At 37.1% G+C, this 19,794-nt stretch overlaps 1 protein-coding gene across 1 annotated transcript in view; it reads left to right on the forward strand.

The window, feature by feature from the left end:
• The window catches only part of KIAA0825 (KIAA0825 ortholog), a 214,349-nt gene extending 197,152 nt beyond the window's left edge, over nucleotides 1-17,197 (forward strand). The window contains exon 19 of the mRNA XM_050913279.1: nucleotides 17,083-17,197. Within this exon, the coding sequence (XP_050769236.1) occupies nucleotides 17,083-17,197 (115 nt within the window). The remainder of the gene's footprint in view (nucleotides 1-17,082) is intronic.
• The last annotated feature ends 2,597 nt before the right edge of the window (nucleotides 17,198-19,794 follow it).

Consider the following 19,794-nt stretch of genomic DNA (forward strand, 5'->3'; position numbering starts at 1 on the left):
GGTTCCTTCCATGAGGTTGTAAAATGCTTTCAGTCTTAGAAATATTTTCATCCTTGAAATAATTGCATAATTTACTTTTTCCATTTACTTATCTTCCCATCTATTTCATATATTCCTCCAAGATAAATACTCTTCTAAATCTCTGTTCTAAGGTCTACCTGTTTGTGATTCTTTTATTTATTAACCCTTTACTTTCTCTTCAGATATTATGCTGACCTTTAAGCCAGTGTCCAACTTTTAAAATATTTAAATTAAATACTTAAGCACTTACTTATCCCAGTAATAGCCCAGTCTTGGGAGGTCTGTCTATGGAATAGATTCCACAAGGAAATCCCCTTATCCTTCACCAGAGGTGCTATATTGTGCAGGGAGTAGTTGCACCTTGTTCCTCTGCAAGTGTAATTATTCCTAGTTTATAAATTTTTCAAGACAGCTCTGCTTGCAAATCTAGCAGCTTTGCCGAAAAGAAGAGAACTGCTCGAGTGTGTCTGTTTCCAAGTTTCTGCCTTTTCCTTTTCCCCATTTTGCAGTGTCACTGATGCTGTCACTTCCATTTTGGCTTCTCACAGCTACCAGTCCAAGTCACAGAATTTACAGCAATACTCGTGGATTTGAGGAGGAGAGGAGCTTATTTGTGGTTGGCACAAACATGGGCAAAACTTATACCATGCAATATATGTAAACCTTGCCTCTTCTATTTTGGCATGATGTCAATTTTATGAAACTATTTAAAGGCATTTTACACAGACTCCATCATATTTTTTTCTACAGATACTTGCCCAGTTTTAATCTCTTCCATGATACCTATGTCTCCTGGTCTTCTAATAAATTTTCTATGTGGATTTTAGGGTGTGCAGCTTTACAGTGAAAAGAAATTTCAAGGCAGAGAATGAAATTCTACACAAATACCCTTTGTTCTTAATCTTTTATAAGAGAGAGATCAGAGTCTTTTTGACAGAAGAATATGTTTGTCTGTTTTCTGCAGTACCGCAGTTGGGTTTTAAACACCGATGCACTAGTATGCATGCATCTGAGAAGCAGAATAGGGATGTTAAAAGATTGGTAGTGAGTGACTATGTAAGGTAGAAGAAAGAGGTGTGGCATTTATTTAACTACGATTTGTATGAGCGTGGGATAAAAACGAGCCAGGCCTGTAGTCATTTTGTGCTTGACCTCCCAAAGGTTCTTATGCTCATAAAAATCTTAATGTAGCCATTACAAGCACTTCATCTCTTCCTCTGAAGTGACTCAGTCACTAAAAAATGTTGTAAGTAAGTAGACAGAAAAAGCATACCTTTACACGGTGCCCACTTCTGTCTTCATGGTTTCAGCCATATCTGTGGCTGCTTCAGATACTTCAGAAACAGAAAAACTGCTGCTTAGGGTGAAATAGACATTGCAAGTGCCAGCTGCAGCAGACACTGTAGGTTTTATGATCCTAAGGCTCTTTGTAATTTCTAAATATATCATTTTATTAAAAATACTGAATAATTAAAACCATTTCAATACATTTTCAACAATTTATTCTTTTAATATTTTATCTTAGAATAAAGTTCATATGATGCTCCACAAATATGTAGTAAGAATGCTGTTTGCCTTGAGCAGAAATATAGAGAGAATTAGAATTTCAAAAAAGAGAGAAACATTGCACTAACTTTGGCTTCATGGTCTCATTTATTGTAATATCCATCATTTCTTTATTTCTTTGGCAGCTCTTTATGCAGGAATTATTCTTTTTCTGAAAGCACTGAACTTTGTGCTGATTTCTGATTTTTAAAAATAAAACGTGCATTACCAGGGGTTCAAATATGGCAATGAATTATTACATTTTTTAACTCTTTACTACCTCAGATCTATTCTGATCAGGGTTGATCACATGCTGTTGCTTAGCATCATGTTCTCTGAAATGCGTAAGCAGCCGCAGAGAAGTTAATAGGCTACAGATTCCTGTTTCAAATGGTGAAAATGGCATTAATTGATAGGCACTTTGCCAGATACTGTAGGCTCCACCTGTATCTGCTTTTGGGGGCATCTTCCAAATCTTCATATGTGATATCTGGATGATATATAGATTTTATCATCGACTTGATGTTGGTATACTTGGCAGGTAAAGGAGAGGAAATGATATTCCCGTCATGAGAAGATTTCTGAGATTTAGAAAATGTTCCCATCCCACATCAAGACGAAATCCAAACCTTTTAAAGTTCATCACGCAGAGACACAAAGCCAGGAGCCTGGCAGGTGGGGATTTCACTGGTACATGGGAGACCGTTCCTCTGTCACTCTCGCACGTCTCCTGTGAGTCATTTGAATTAGAAAGACACAGACCGTCCCACAGTGACACTTTCTTTCTCCTGTGTTAAGGAATTAATAAAATCCTCGCTGAATAGCTGTATTGCAGCCCGATAGAGTGCTGCACGTCTTCCCTTGCTCTCCCCACGTCCCTGACCGAGGCGGCGGAGTAGGGATGTGAGCCTTGGTCCTGGCTGGCAAAGGCCAACCAGTTAAACTGTCTGAAGGTATCTTCTTGATTTCTAGCTTTGAAATGTGTTTTCCTTTCGAAAATGATGTAAAAGCGGGTATACATCCATAAAAAATGTTCACCAAATTGGTGTTTTCTGCGTCAGTAAAAGTTGTGAACATATGTCTTCTTGAGTTTCCTGGTTGCAGTTATATGCACGTAATCCCAAGCAAGTTCCCAGTTCCAACAATCAGTGGGAATAAATATCATTTAGATGATAGCAACAACAAACCTGTGCAGTTCAATTGAATTTACATGTCTCAACCAAGGATTTGCATGGTGTTACTGTTTTCTTACATGTCTGTTTCTTCATCCCTCTCCTCCCTGCTTTGTGACTTCCACTCCTGACATCATATGTGTCTTACACAACAAGCTGTAAAACTGCCTTTTTGTTTTATCTGTTGAATAATGCCATCACCTTAGCTTAGGCACCCTGCAAAACAATGCCAGCAGAAAGTTTGGCAAGTAATTTGCCAAATGTTATTCTCACTAGCCTGTTAGGCAATTAATTAAATCTTCACTGGAGGACATACAAAATTGATATTAGACATATTGTGCTCATATCATTTAAGTTTTTTCATATTATATTCATGCTTGTTTTTTTCTTTTTGTACCACAAGGTTTTGGCTATTGCACCAATAACAGATTAATGACAAATAATGTAATAGGCCAATTCCTTTAGTATTTATATTAAGTAGAGGAAAATTCCTCAATCACTGCTTGCATTAGTAAAGCCAATATTATATTTTAAATTATTCTACTGGCTGAATTTGAAAACTAGAGCCTCATAATATTTAAAACAATATTTGCACAGTAGTATTTAACTTTCCAAAGAATGGAGGAGTGGAAAAAAGCTACAGTAAATATGAGGTATATTAAGACATTTCATCATGTAGTATTTCTGTTTAATCAACCCCCTATTTAGCGACAATTCTAAATATGTATCTTGAAATATAGTAAACACTGTTTACAGTTAAAAGATTTCCATGTGTATGCACGTTGAGTAAATTAATTAACCAACACGATTTTAAAAGGTATTTAATACACAGCTTTATGAAGTTAACTTTTTATAGGTGCTTTCCTCAGGATCAGTTTTACGTACCAGAGCTCAGCACACTGTTCTGTAGAGTCAACAGTCTTTGTAATGGGTCAAAACCAGACAAAATTTGCCTTTGTTTATTCATCTTTTACCAGTTAACAGCAGTTCAGTTTAAGGAGTGGACCCGAGCTAAGCACAGAAAGCAAAGCTCTTTGCCAGTTTATTCAGGAGAGCTATTGGGGATTTTCTTCCAGCTCTCTCCTTACCTTGGTTGCAAGATGTTGGTCTGCATGACTGATTTCCAATATTTTCAGTCCCCTTTTCACATCCCTTTCTCTTCTTAGCATTTGTGGCTTTCTCATTTCAGGATGTAAATATTAGTTACACTGATATAGGCAATATTATCTTGCGTGGAATGAACTGGTGGTCAAAAAATTACTAGTTTTTCAGTTCCAAACGTAAACAAATTCTTTCTTTCTTTCTTTTGCATGAAGCTTTCTGTAAAGGGTTGCAGTACAGCAGTGAAAGACCTAAATGACTAACAACGAAGCATATTGTGGACAGAGATCCTGTTTATGTAACTTCATCTCCTCCTCTGTATTTGTTTATTCACCTGTTTGCTAGTCTGAAATTGATTTGTTAGGCTATGTAGATTTTTATCTACAGATTATTTTATTCTTCTTTGAGATGGTATCTCTGCATCAATTGGTTGTTGCATTTTCAGTCTGGCCCCGGTAATCCTCAGGGAGTGGGAGACAGGGTTATACAACCAGTTACTAAGTTTTGAAAATAAAATAAGAAGCAGCTGCTAGGCTTCCGGGCTTGTTGAATTCAATTTTTTTGTATCTAACAATGGAAACCAGCCAATTTATCCTGGCCTTTCCATCTCTTATTTTGTTTTATTTTTGGCATATCCTTTCCCAGTCTCTACCATTAAAGAATTAATCCTGACTCAGTATTAGCCATTAACGGTCATGCCGTTTAGTGCACAGCTTCCATACAGTTGCCTTTCAAAAATATACATCAGAGCTGAAAAAAATGATTGTAGATTTTATTATACTAGACCTCTGTTTACTATAGGAGAAGACATACAGGCACTACTCACATGCTGTTCTTTATTGGAGGGACCAAATTTACCCTGCGAGCGTCAGACAGGGAAACGAAGTACTGATGTGCGGTACAGATGTCTGATTTTGGCCGGTTTACTTCAGTATTTCACCTATTACAAAACTTATAATCATTTTGATTTTTCTACACAGCGACAAGTTTGCATGGATAAGGTAAGGTGAAGGCAACGTCCTTCCTTTTCTCAGGGGACAAGTGACTCCCATGAAGGGGTTAGACGTTGTTCCTACGGGCTCATCCAGAGCCTTGGGAAGTTAAGGGAGCTTTCGTTCACTAGTAGGAGCATTTGACGCATGGCAGAAGAACCGCGGCCGCTGCTGTCTGAACGAGGGGATTTCCCCCTACCACAGCTGTGAGCTGGGCAGGAGGCCAGGACACCCAGGGAACCCCGTCTCCCACACCACCAAGCCTGTGACACTTCCCTCATCGACGACACCTTCCCAGGGAGCCCTACTGAAAAGCATGTAGTCATGCCAGGAAATATACCTGCCGGGAGAGAAATAGGTACGTTCCGGTGGCAGCTGGATTATATTGAAACATATGTAGGTGTCCTTTTAATACCAAAAAAGGATAATTATTTTACTTGTCTGTGGTATTGGGATTATATCCCCTGTAACGCAGTTTTGCTCGCGTACCATCTTGTGATATTCTGTATTGGATTGTCGTCCGCATTTTCCATAAGGTACTCTCTACTTTTAAGATGGTGTGTAAATGTACAATAGTCAAAGATTATTCAAATTGCAAGCTGAAGGTTTAGAATGTGTAAAATGCCAAAATTAAGGTCATCTGAGCAATTTAAAGCCTGCCCTCATCAGTGCAGGTGTGGCCTCCTTCACTTGAGCCAGTACCACATGAATGTAACTCCGCCGCTTCCAGAACGGGGAGCAGCTCGTTCAGTGCTGTCACTGGCATTTATCTACAACACTCTGTCATGCCACATAGAAATATCCTACGATACCATCTTTAGTTACACGAACGCATAGTAGTCAGAGCTAGATGCAGCTGCAGCGTGCACGAGGAGGGACAACTATGCCATATGGGACAGTGCTAATGACGGGGCTAATGTTTCCTTTGGTAAGGCTGCCTGCTAGGATTTCTATAGGTGTGAAGAAGACATGGTGTTTGTGTGCCATCTGGGGTAGCTCCACATGGTACACTGAAATACGACGAAACGAGGAGAGGCTGAGAGAGCTGGGACTGCTCAGCCTGGAGAAGAGAAGGCTCGGGGGGACCTTATCCATGGGTATGGACACTTGCTGGAGGGAGTAAAGATGATGGTCTCTTCTCAGTGGTGCCCAGTGGCAGGACCAGAGGCAATGGGCACAACAGGAATGAAGGCAATTCTGTCTAAATGTAAGAAAAAAACCTTTTTTTACTCCAAGGGCGGTCAAATTCTGGACCAGGTTGCCCAAGGAAGGAATAGAGTCTCTGTCCTGGGAGATACTCCAACGGGACATGGCCCTGAACAACCTGCTCCAGGTGGCCCTGCTCTAGATGAACACCAACCTTAGGCACCTACGACACCCCAGGATGGGGCATGCGTGGTCCTCACGGGAGACTGGGGGATTCTGGCCGCAGGCCAGGCAGGAGTGCTTTTTTCTTTGGTATAAACATGAAAGGACATAAGATTTTTCAGCAGCCCATCATTTGCTCAAATTTGAATAAAACCTTTTGGTACCAATAAAAGTCGGCTTCCTGGCTCCCCTAAATGTTCTGCTCAGATTGCACATTTTTTCTGCAAGTTATGAACTGAGTGGAATTCTTCTAAAAGAAAGAAAATGAATATTTTTAAAGAATTCAATACATTAAGAAAAGTAGGGGATTATAATACTCCCATCATAATCTGTGCTTTCAAAATATTCATCTTTCTATACTATCATAGTAGTCCCTTCTTAACAAATGGAGGAAGTTTCTTGTTGACAAAATATGAATTTTTTATATTCCTAAGCCACAAAGCTGTCAAATTATCAAATATAATTTCTCAGCAGATATATCTTGTGTTTGTATTTACGGAACATACATATGCCACAGTAACCACATTTGAAAGCTTAATCCTTTAAAGTATTTACATTGGGTTTTCAACATTCATTACGGAAAGCCTTTGTAAATTGAAATAAAAAGGAGAGGGGCGAAGAGAGGGAACAAGTAGTGCATGATCTGAAGAGCAGGATATTTTTAGTAGATGCATTTTTGGTTCCTAAGCTCTACCATGTAATCATATGCAGGTAAAACTTACATTTACTGAATGGAAATGTTGCCAGCACTGTCATCATAACATACTTCCTTTTGTGAATTTGGGCCTCTTGATTTTCTTGAAAAATTATATTAATGCTCAAAATAATTAAATTTATTCCACACGATGATCACCAAGTTATTTAAAATTATTGACAACATGAAATCCTTTGAATATTCACCTCCAAGCACTTAGCTTAGACATAGTCTTATTGATCCCATTCTTCCACAAAATCTGCCCTCTTGAATGCCTGCATCATTACTCTGTTACTTGCATGAGAGTATGTATATATGTAGGTATATACAGGAATATAGAGGTATGCTATATGCATACATATTTGAAATAATATATGCGTTTGCACAATCAAGCATACAGTGTTCTTAATTCAGAGAGTCAGATAAGCAACTTCATGCATGCCCTAGAGGTTTTCGGGATAGTCTAAAGAAGAAATAGAAGAATGGGGACAGAATACAATCTGCAGGCAATAAGCACAGGTGATCTTAGTACAATTATTTCTGTGAATGGCATTATAAGAAATTATCCTTTGTGAATAAGCTTTGCTTAAGATTCTAAGCAGTCAGACTAAGAGAGAATGTGTTTTGGTCCAAATCAAAGGCACAACTCCAGCAAACTGAAGCTGTATAAATTATTGTTATTAGGGTTTGGGGTTTTTTTGTTTAACTTTTATTTAAAAAGCAACAGCAAAAAATCAAAATGCTTTGTTTTAAACATAAAATATTTTACGCATACTTGGTTACCTGAAAAGCTGAAAATATCAGTTTGGGTTAAAAAAAATAAGATTGTGAAAAAAAAACCCAAAACCACATTCTATATTGAAATATTATTTTGAATAAAAACTTACATCATTTACGTATAAAACATTGAAACCAAATGCTTTCACATTGGATTTAAATTTATAAGGCTCACCTTAATTAAAATTACTTGACAATGAACAGGTCATTTAAAATATGCCCTGTTATTCAACATCTTTCAGCCAAAATTTTTCACCAATTAGGATGAAACCCCTGTATTTATTAAAATGCAAAGGAGAGAGTGGCAGGCACCTTCCCTAAACCTGCCAACTCAGGGAATGTACCAGCATTCACTTCATCTCACAAAAGCATTATAGTTCTGGGATCTTGCTGATATATGTATATTTCAACAGGCCTTTTATTCTTTATGCATTCCAGCATGTAATTCACCCCAGAATCCACTTAGACGCAATAACAAGTCCCTGTTTAAGAAGACACCTACTCCATGACTGACAGTGAAGTGGTGGAAGGCCGGTAGGACAAGGTCTGGGACACAAGAAGCCTTCTGGGAATTCAGATGCCTTAGTCCAAGAGGAACACTAGTGGATTAGATCAGTGTGGAAGAAAACTGTTAGAAATTTGTGATTTCTCTCTTTTCTATCCCTTTCTTACTTTAGGATTTATGCAAACTAAAATCCCAAGTTGCTCTTGGGAGTAAATATCTAGGTGCCCAAACTTCTGGTTTCATTTCACGCTAGTTGTGTTCATCTAGTGACAGCTTGCCACTCTCAGAAGTGTACAATTAGTCTTCTGTTAATTGTTTACTACGTTCCCTTTTCTCTATCAATCTGTATTTTTATCATTAATTAATTAGAAGTGTCATATACATACATATATGCATACACATATATAAGTTTTCTCACCCAAGTTGGAAACACTTACCAAACCTTTATTAAGAGCATCTTTCCGTTTTTTGACACACTATGACATCAACATTATTGAGATATAAATGGTGTTGGACCTAGATGAGCAGTATACAAGTTGTGTATAAAACAAGAAATCTCAGAAAACTGAAAATAAAATTAAAGAGACATCCTGCTGCCACAGAAACCTAACAAAGTGGACTATCTTCAGAATAAGATACGGTGACAGTTTCAACAAAGCTGGGTCTGTATGAGCCTAATTCTCTCAAATGCCCATTATTTAAAGCTATGCAGTTAAGAAAGAGTTGTAAGAATGCACTGAAAAATGGAAATTTAATGATTTTTTTAAAAGAACCAACGGAAATATTGAGGATATAGATCTTTCCAATTTTCTACTGTGTTAGAATTGTGAACAAAAACGGTTAAATTAAAAAAAAGACCTAAGAGAAAGCTTTATCCTGTTGAATATGTTCCCGCTGTCTGCAACTGGCTCGGTGTCTGTTCGGCTTGATTCTCCGTTTTTCAAAGATGTGGGATAGCAAACACCAGTAACAGGGAGGCTGGGCAAATACTGCCGCTCCTTTCTTATTGCAGCTGGAAAGCTTCTAAAATTTTTGCTGTGTGCCGTCCGCTGCCCTTGACAACATCCTTCATAGCTGTGTTCTTGCCCTGGAAAAGGCTCTTTCATCATTCTATTCCAACACTTGTGAAGTTTCTATTTCAGTTCAAAACTTCTTAAATATCCTTCTAATGTCTTAACTTCATAGCTGGGACAGGTTAACCTGTGAGTCAGAGCTCTATTCTCTTCTCCTGACACACTTTCTAAAATGTTTCCCATGTACTGATTTCTTCAGTACATCGAAATACTGTCTCTTCTTTTGGTTTGCCCTTCGGAAGTAGGAGAATAACTCTGTTGATCCCTTATAGCTGTGTCTTCCTTTAATTTTCTTCCCTCGCTCCCATTCTTGTGGCACACAGATAATTAAAAACATAAATAATAATTCTCATGGCATCTTCCTCCATATCCTCTAGTAAATAACTGAATTTATTTTATTGATTGGGAAAATTCTGGGTGGGCATTTTTCATAGTGTTTGTGTATGTGTAAGAGAGAGGAATTTGGCAAAATTGTATTGAAATTTTCAGGTTTGGTTTATTTCTGAATATGATGAAGGACGCTGATTTTCACATAGATTGTCCTGAAAGCAATATGACTTTCCACTACAGGGGGATATTGTTTTATTTTGGATGAAGAAGGACAAGTGAACTGTTTTGCATTAGGTAGACATAGAGATGTTGTCCCAGTTGGTGTGATTTCAGGGTGAATATCACTACCAGAGCCTTTACATGCATCGCATTGCTCCTCTGGGTCTTGTTCAGTAGTGCAGTAGTTGTGTATTTGATGGCTGCCCGCCCCCCTCTTCTTTTTACGTCCTTCAGGGGAGTATGTGTTTAGTAGATGGATTAAAGAGAGATAAAAAAATCTGAGAAGACTACTACACAAATGACTGAAACAAAGCAGACTTTTTTTCACGGTTAATATTTAAGGAGTTAAAATGTTAGTCACAGTCTTAAATAAATTATTTTAACCAAATGCAATCTGATTAAACTACCAGAGACTTCCCTTTTAATTTAATACTACCATTAGAAAAACAAAACATTGCCCCACGTGGAAAGTGAAAGATTTTTCAGGACTTGAGATTATGCACAAACATTGGATTTAGTTGGCTGTCTAACACTGATGTAAAATGCATTTCATGGTCTATTACTTCTCATGTTACAAAAAGTGTATTTACAATGAAATATGAAGTGAAACTTACAGAGATGTCTATTCTTCTATTACTTAAAAATGGCAAACAAGGTACCAGCTGCTGAGACTTCTTATCTCATGGTGAGGTATAACACGCTAGACATTGATAAAACAATTGTTTCACTGCCTGCAAAAGCTTAATCCACAGCTGTGTCTCTCATGAACTTCAGGAAGCAAAAAGGTAATTAATTAAAATGCGCCATGAGCTGGTAGCAAGATATTATATTTAACTGCATCACTTCTCTACCCATTGCAGCTCAGTGTAGAGAACACTACTGACTTTACTGGCAGTATTTTAATACATTTAAATGTATAAGTTTATTTTGGATTAAAATAAACATTTACACGTAAATTTAATTTTAAATTTAAATGTATTGATTTATTGCAAGAAATCTCAAGAACTATACAAAAATACCAAACTGCACACATTTTCCATCTCAGGTATAAATATGCCAGTATAATCCAGTACAAAGGGATAACGGTTGTTTCAACCAAAGCTGTTTGAATTCAGTAAAGGTCCTGCGCAGGTATGAGAACAGGATGTGTGGTGATGGCTTATGACTAGTGTGGAGGTTGCAAAAGGCAAAAACAAAACCCCAAAACACCTATCTCTGCTTCATGCCTGCTTTGTCACTTTCCTCTTTCTCTGTCAGCGGCTGGCAAAAAAATGGTCAGTCTCGTCTTCATCAAGCCGCTAATAATATTTATCATAATTATATTCTACAAGGAGCAAGCGTAAGGGCAAGTATGAAGACCTCTTTTGGAGAAAATACAATTAATCGTTTCACGTCTGCTCAAGGTTAAAAGGCTACAGGAAGTACTTGCACGTGAAAAATACTCTTTAAACAGAAAGGGACCCCAGGACCAACTGAACTGGGAGGGCTCCACAGCTGCAAGCACACGATGTACGGGAACATGCCACAGCTGGCAGCACGTATGAGGGTTAAAAGTCCCTTGCAGAAAATCTGCACCTATTAAACAACGGGATGAATTTCATCTCGGTTTCACAAAATTGCATCAATTAGTTGTTTGTGCACAAACTATTGCTTTCTTTTGCCTCCTTCAGTTTATAGTGTTATTTATAAATAAATACATTTGGACAGAAGTTTGAAAATTACAGCAAAACAGTTTATTGAAGAAATTGAAGGTGAATATGTGGAAAATATTTTCAGGTAAATTACATGAAACGACTCGTAAATCACATAAAGATAAAAGGGAATGTAAGTTAAGTTTAAGCACCTTTTTTGTGTTCTTTTCCCGCTCTTGCCTTCTTACATAATACTTGGCAAAAAAAGACCTTCTCTACTTGTGCTCACTGTTTTTATCAAAATTCCACTTGAAAATAGTGTGTCTGTAAAGCTTTCCAGTGGTAATTCACCACATTAAAAATAGATAAGCTTAAGAGCTTGCGGTGCTTGAAATCTGAATATTTACCCGTGTTAGGATGTTTGAATGGCACTGTCTGTGTCTGATTTAGATTAGATGTGAATTATGTCACCCTCTTAGCTCAGTATCAAATACATTGCTATTTTTTGATACATAGCAACTATGAAGTATAGCTATTATTCAATACAGAAATGCGTATTTTCAGCTGTCTAAGGTACAGTTGTACAGTTAATGTTTCATCATTTGCCAACACTTCCCTACAACGGGACCTGAGGTATTAGCTTTTCCATAGGAAATAACAGTGGTGTCATTGGTTTCTTTTTTTTTTTCCTTCCTTCCATAGAGTTATGTGTGATGTAACATTTTTCAAGACATTAAGAAATGCCATAGATATCAAAATACTACATAAGCAGTATTAGCAATACATAAAATACCACTATAAAATTATATTAGGGTGACCCTTTCTGTAAACTGCTCACTTTTTAGACAATGTTTTGTATAAGCTTTAGAAAAGGGCATAGTTAGTCTCTCAAATAATACAAATAAGGCGGTTTTTCAAACTTCAGTACATCTGAGTTGAAAAGTATTCTTACATTTTTGTCCTGGTTTCAGCTGGGACAGAGTTATTTTTCTTCTTACTAGCTGGTACAGTGCTGTGGTTTGGATTTAGTGTGAGAATGATGTTGATAACACTCTGATGTTTTAGTTGTTGCTAAGTAGCGCTTATCTTAAGCCAAGGACTTTTCAGTTCCCCGTGCTCTGCCAGCAAGCAGGTCTGCAAGAAGCTGGGAGGGAGCATGGCCAGGGCAGCTGACCCCAACTAGCCAAAGGGCTATTCCATACCATGGAACCTCATGCCCAGTATAGAAACTGGGGGGAGTTGGCTGGGAGGGGTGGATCACTGCTGGGGCATCACTCAGCGGATGGTGAGCAACTGCATTGTGCATCACTTGTCTTTTCTTGGGGTTTATTTCTCTCTTTTTTTGTTATATTCCTTTTTATTATTATTATTATTATTATTATTATTATATTGTTCTTAGTATTATATTTTATTTTACTTTAGTTATTAAACTGTTCTTACCTCAACCCATGAGTTTTACTTTTTTTTTCCCAGTCCTCTTCCCCATCCCACCGGGAAGCAGCTGCATGGTGCTGAGTTGCTGGCTGGGGTTAAACCACGACAATTTTATTTCAATTTTGTTCAATTTGTTTCAATTATTTCAATTTATTCTGCTTGTAATTTTTTACATAATTTTTTCCCTCTAATCTTTACACACTTGTTATAGCTAATGAACTGTAATAAACAAACCTAGTTACTAATCGAAGAGTATCTGTTAAAGTAAACTCCTTAATGAAACTTCTTAAAATGTGGCAATATCTGCTACAGGTAAAATCTGTGTCACTTTTGGTAATCCCTATATGCATACTACTGTATGTGTTTTACTTCTGATTTAATAAACTACTGCTTTGGTATCAACTGCATATACTTCCTTTTCATCTGTAACAAGCACCTAAATGTATTATATAGTCCCTATTATGGTTTTTAAAAAGTGCCTTCATAGGAACATATCTACAATTTACAAAATATATGCAATATTGCAACAGGAAAGCAAAGCAGCAAATGTATCACCATGTATTAAATCCAGCCCTGCTAAAACGTCCAGCATGCTTTTTAACAGATGCACAGAACATTTTTCTCTGCATCTTTGCAAACGCATTTAGTGTTTCTTTACCTTTTATAATTCAGTATAGTGGAGAGACAAAAGTATCACAAAACATAGTCCTGTATACCCATTTCTATAAATGGATGTATTGATGCTAATTGTAAGCAAGGATAGCACACGGATACGTGGCTAAGGAAACCTGAGCTGGAATCTCTGGATCTTCCTGGGGCACTGCATACTTCTCCCCTTGCACTTTGTTAGCTTGAGGATGTGCAAGCCAAGACTTCTTCCTCTCTTGCCTCTTATTTATGAGGAGAAACAGAAGGCCCTCCCAGTGCTAGTTATCCTCTTTGACCTCACGATCAAAGGTCTAGGCTGACCAGCAGGAAACTTCAGTGATTCCTGTATTTATCTGTGCTGACGTGTTTTGCTGTATCTATCTGAAAAATATACTGCTAGGGTCTTTTTTCCCCTTGATTAGCCACATGCAACACAGGAAGGAACAGGGTACAGAGAAAAGTTTTTAGGCAATTCGCTTCAGGTGCACACAATATGTCATCTACATTATTTGCTATTTCAGCATATTTTGAAAACATACTTCAAACGTTTAATTCTGTAAGTTGACAAGAAGTATTGGCCTGAAAACTTGCAGCACTACCCTAAGGATTACAAAGGTGATGGCATTTTATTCTAAACATATGCTTTCTTTTAAATACGAAGAATGTACTGAAAGTTGGGCTTTCTGGACACTCAGACTCATCTTATTTTATGAACCCCAAGCACAATGTTGATGATGTTGATGTATGATGGATTGGTTCAAATAATTCCAGTACCCTTTTGAAATGCTGATTTTACTTAATCTTCCAAGATATAGCCAGACTAAAATAAAATATATGTCACCTCTATATTTGGAAATTTTCTGTAAGAGCTACATTACTAATACTTCGAAACAACAGGGGTGTGCAGGTTGGCTGTTCAACTGATGAAGCTTGCATTTTGAAAGTAATTCATGATGGTAATTTCATTCACATTCACATTATTTGAACTGGCTAGTTGGACTTGTACCAATTACTATTGCCAAAACAATTGTCACACGTTTTAGATTTGCTAGTAAAAACATGTTCCATTTTGGACAAATTTTTGAATAGTAAATGTTGACTCTTTTTCCACTTGAACACAAACACCTGGTTTCTCGTCCCATTTAGAACAGCAAAGATAGGCTGTGGCCTTCTTGCTTACTGTCCAGTAGTCTTTTAAAAAACAATATTGTCCCAAGACTTTAAGCATAAGAGTGGAAAAATTTCTAAATTAGATGAGGGACTAGGTGTTTGTCAAGCTCATTTCATAGATCTTTAATTCATGGATACTGTTAAGCGAATGCATGGAAGACATTCCTATCCTCATTGGACCTGCTTAAATGCTTTAAAAATAGACTACTTTTTGATAAAATGATAATGTAATGTATTAGTAATAACTTGTTATAAAGTGAACACTAAAGAATGTCCAAACGGGATGACATTGAAGATTTTTACCAACACTGATGTTTAAGATTCAATGAAATGTGCTGACAAGTATGAAGTCACTATCTTTAAAAGGAATCTGCTGATTTATTGTTAAGCTTCCATTAGCCAAGACTGCTAGATTTCTCTGTTATACCTCCAGCAATAACTGTTTTGAATGTATTCCATTTAGCATTTTCAGTTGTCGTCCTTCTAAGCAAACAGCTCCTCTACTTAAAAATATGCAACAAATCAAATTAATTAAAATGAATCAATTTGACTGGTAAAGTGGTGTTTCGGAATGACTCTGAGGACCATAAATTCAAATTAAGGCTTCCATGACTTCTTCCTAGGTTTGAAGAGGCTCCTTGGTACATTAGCAAAAGGAAAAAGGGAAACCAGTCACCCCATTTAACAGCATTCACCTGGGATGCTTGCAAAAGTAACTGTGCTGAGGGCTCATACAGCCAGATTTTATGAACATACCATAAACCAGAGAACGAAGCAGACAGACATAATAGCAATTAATTGTACCTAATGTTAATATTCAGATAAGGTTAAGTATGATGGTAGTCATATATGAGTGCAGTAATAGGAAGTTAATTATCATAAAACTTTGATCATGGACATACAGTGTTTATAATTTTATTCCTAGTATGCTTTGCTTGTTCTGATACTTCTTCACTCCAGGCAGTAATGTGGGTTGTCAGATTCAGTTTTTAAGGTAAAGGTATGATGGATATATGCTAATTTATACATGTTCATTGAATATATTTTTCCTAACTGTATTTTAACAATCAGATTGTACTACAGAGCACTTGTTCTTTTTCTGGTTTTAGTAAGCTTTTAACTATAGTTACAAAAAGTGCACACCATGCTCTATTGCCAATAATGATTGTCCTCTTTTTGCAAATATGATGAATGCAATATACTCTTCCCACCATTCTGTATTATATTTGATTTATTCACCAATCTAAACTTGTATATGGTTTCTGGTTTTTGCAGTCTGAATGAGGACCTAACAAGTGTGGGGAGAGGATTAAAGTATTGCTCCTGACATTAGTTTCCGAAAAGCAGTCTTTGTTCTGCTGCTCCTCTACATGTCTCCTACTTTACAGGATCATCTTATGGCTCATTTATAATCTACTGGATTTAATACTTGAAAATATGATTTCTGTATTCAGCATTCATGCTTTACCTTTTGTCTTCAGCAGGTCTGAACTGGGTGCCTACACTTTATTATCTACTTAGAATAGAAAGAGATTAATATTAAAGGGATATCAATCTCCTAAATATCCACAAAATTTGTAAAAGAGATAGAGCAACATTACTGAGCATTATGTAGGCATAATTAGAGTGATACAAAATTTAGCTGACTGTGTATCAGCACTATTTCTGCATTTATTATCCTGATTTTCTGCAAGAGAATACTGTGTGATTCTTAAGGTTTTATGTGTAATTAACTACTACAGAAAAGCAAAATCATCTTCATATTCTTTTACTTTTTCAGTTTTTCAGTTTTAATGGTATTAGGACTTTATCCTAAAGTAGAATTGAATATTCACATGGAGAAAGGGAAGAATCTAGTGTGTTGTTTATTTCTTGGTGTGAGAGGTATACCTGATGGTTAAAGAAACAAAGAGCCCGTCAGTTTTGTGGGATTTTGTAATACAGTATTGTCACTGCAAGAGAATGATGACCATTCACATTAAATATTTGGGTTGGACATCATGTGGTGTTTGAGTTTTCACTGCAAACTTAGAGTGTTGAGAGCATCTGCTTAACTTCCAAAATGCTTGCTGGCTCTTCCGCTTTTTCTCTGCTAGTTTTACAAGGCTTCTACCTCTACCAACACGCGTCATATATAAAACAGAAAGTACTATCACAATAAACATAAGTAAGATTTTGGGGTAGTTTCGACAATTTGTGTCGATTGCCTCATGGCCATGCCAGTTGTGGAGGGCAAGATTTTGGGGGGTTGTATTTTGTATGATTCCGTAATCTCAACTGGTGTCCCCCACCGCTGGGGGTGGGCAATGAATTGATGGTAATGAGTTTTGTATTGACTTACTTGTTCTGAAGACCGGTTTAAAACACATTAAAAAATTAGTAAAAAGCTCTTTTTCTTTCAGGTGGGAGATGAAAGAAGGTGCAGATCTTGAAGATGAGGAGAAAGTTATGGTGGAACACTTAAAAAATGTTTATTTGACACAGAGCACTCCTACCTCAGAGGATAAAGAAGAATAATTACCTTGACAGGTTTCGGGTAGCACCTTTTTCTGAATTCAACATGATTAACTTAATGGCTTAGTTATAACTGACAGGACTAGAAAGCTCAGGAATATATATCTTGAGTAGGAGGAGTTTTAAACTAAAGAATGTTCCCCTGTTATTGTCTAGTCACCCCATCCAGGCAGCGATTGTTCACACATGCACAAGGCGAGCAACAATATATGAAAATGTCAATGTCACAAAACAAGGAGGGTGTATCTCGATACTGCAGAGGCATAAACCTGAATGACAAACCAAGAACCGTCTTAGAAGTGTAAAACTCACTCTGAAAATAATGCAACTGTGGACACGTGCTAAGGAAACACCCGTGCTATGCTTCCATCAACCATTTTGGAGTCAGAGTCAGCCTGCCCCCGGTTAGTGTTGCTCAAGGACCTTTTCTCTCCCTTGGTGCTTGTGTTCTAGTTAGTGCTGCCATTACATCACCCAAAATGTATGAAAAAGGACAGGTATAGGCCGTAGGTCTGCAGTCCTTTGTGAGTTGCTCCGGAATGAGTATGCTTGGCCATTATTCCTAAGCAAAACAGCATCAGCTTTATTGCCCTCGCAAATCCTAACTTAACACCCAGTGTATGTTATGGCTTAAAAGACGCATTATAGAGAAACTTGTTAGCAGCTTTTAAAGTTTTGAGAAGCATCTTTTTATTCAAAAGAATTATTCACAGGCAGTGCTCAAAGGACTATCTTAACAGTGAACTGAAAAAGAGAAAAAGATAAAGAATGCAATATTTATTTCCGATAAATAGAGTAAAATTTCATTTTCAAAGTAAGCCCTGTCTGATATTCAGATTTTCCAAATATTAAAAGTTTTTCTTTTCAGTAAAAGTTCTTCCTCAAAGCCTAAAGATAGCTGAGTTAGACAGGCGGCTATTGTGACAATATTTTTTATACAGAAGGTGTGGTTAATACTTCCTTAGCTCTACAGAAATAATCCATCATTTTTCTATTTGTTTCTTGCATTGGAAGTCCAAGGGAACCATTTCCTCTGCCTGATGAAGGACCCTGGCAGGATCGTGCTAAGGCTGCAATCTGAGCTGCTGCAGCTATTCCTGCTCCCACCACATCTTCTCACAGATGCTATTATGGACATAACTCAGACCACTCGAGTAGGAGGAAGGCACGTTTTTTTCCTAAAGACTTCAGCAGCATCACGGGTAACCATAACGCTAATGCTGCTGTAGGGTCTAATCTGAAATGCAGGTTTTCCTCCTCTTAATTGCTCTTTTTTTTATCATGCATATAAAATGTCTGACCATTTAAAATGAAAATGAGGACCACTGCATCTTACAAATCTCCAAAGATCTTGTTACAACACTGCATCAACAAAAGGGCTGTGAGGCACTGGTGCTTCAGAAATGCTAAAAATATTATTTAAAGAATAAAACAGTCTTTTGCCTCTGCTGCTGATTGATATAGTCATTTCAGATCATAACAAAGTGATGAAGTGTAAAAACAATTTTTCTTTGCTTTGTATTTCACCTTTGAAGATTAGTTGTGGTCTTAAGGCTTTAAACATGGCTACAGGGATTGCCTATGATGGCAGGTATGGTATTCTGACAAATGAGGCACACATGCTCCAAGCCATACTAATAATGTGTTAGTCCACGTGGAAGCTGGAGTTTAGAATATTCTTTCCTATTTTATCAAAATCTATTGTACATGATTAACTTTCTTGTTAACTTGTATAGTCACATAAAGTGAATTTCTGTCTATGTGGTGAAACTGACTGAAATACTTCTTATGAAAAAGCTCCCCTTCTGGGAAACACTTGTTCTGAATAGGATAAACTTTGCAAGTGAAATAAACTAACCCAGAATAAAAACCCTCACTTACTCTGAAATGGGAATGTCCATATGGGGAGTTATTCCAAACTGGTTATTATCCTTTAAATTCACAACACACCTGGTTCTGGAATAACCTGTAAACAGTCATGTTAAAAAAGAAAAAAATCTTGATGCCCCTCCCTCCCTTCTCTCCCTGCCAAATTAATTCAGCAGTAACCCACTGGGTAGCACTGGGGCAATTTTGTCTTTCTTAGCAAGAGTATATTTATAATTTTTACCAATGTGGAGCTGACAAGACAAAATAACTAGCCTGAGTAAAAGCTGAACCTTTGCACAATATTTTATTTGGATGTTTTTCTTATCCAAACCTCTCTCTATATATATGTCTTTTAGAGTATCTGAATGCAAGCTAATGTGTGTTTGAAATTGAACTTGTCCCTCAATCCTTACTGAGAAATAGCAGGGCTCAGTTTGTTGGCAATGTAGTGATCCTATTAACTGACCTTCGGGGTATAAAAGAAACATCATCTTGGCAACATCACTTATGCTGAATAGATACTTTTGCAACATTCACATTTGTTCAATAAAATTACAGTAATAATAAGAGTTGTATAACTAAGATTGCTAAATAACGTACCATTAATCAAGACTGCTTACTTTAAACTTAAACCCTTGATTGAAGCTTGAAAGAGCTGATCATTTTTACATTGTAAGGTGTGTAAAATCAGGAGTATTTGTGTAACAGATTGCTGCTTTCTTTGGCTTTTC

The sequence above is a fragment of the Gymnogyps californianus genome, chromosome Z (genome assembly GCF_018139145.2).
Source record: "Gymnogyps californianus isolate 813 chromosome Z, ASM1813914v2, whole genome shotgun sequence".
NCBI lineage: Eukaryota > Metazoa > Chordata > Aves > Accipitriformes > Cathartidae > Gymnogyps > Gymnogyps californianus.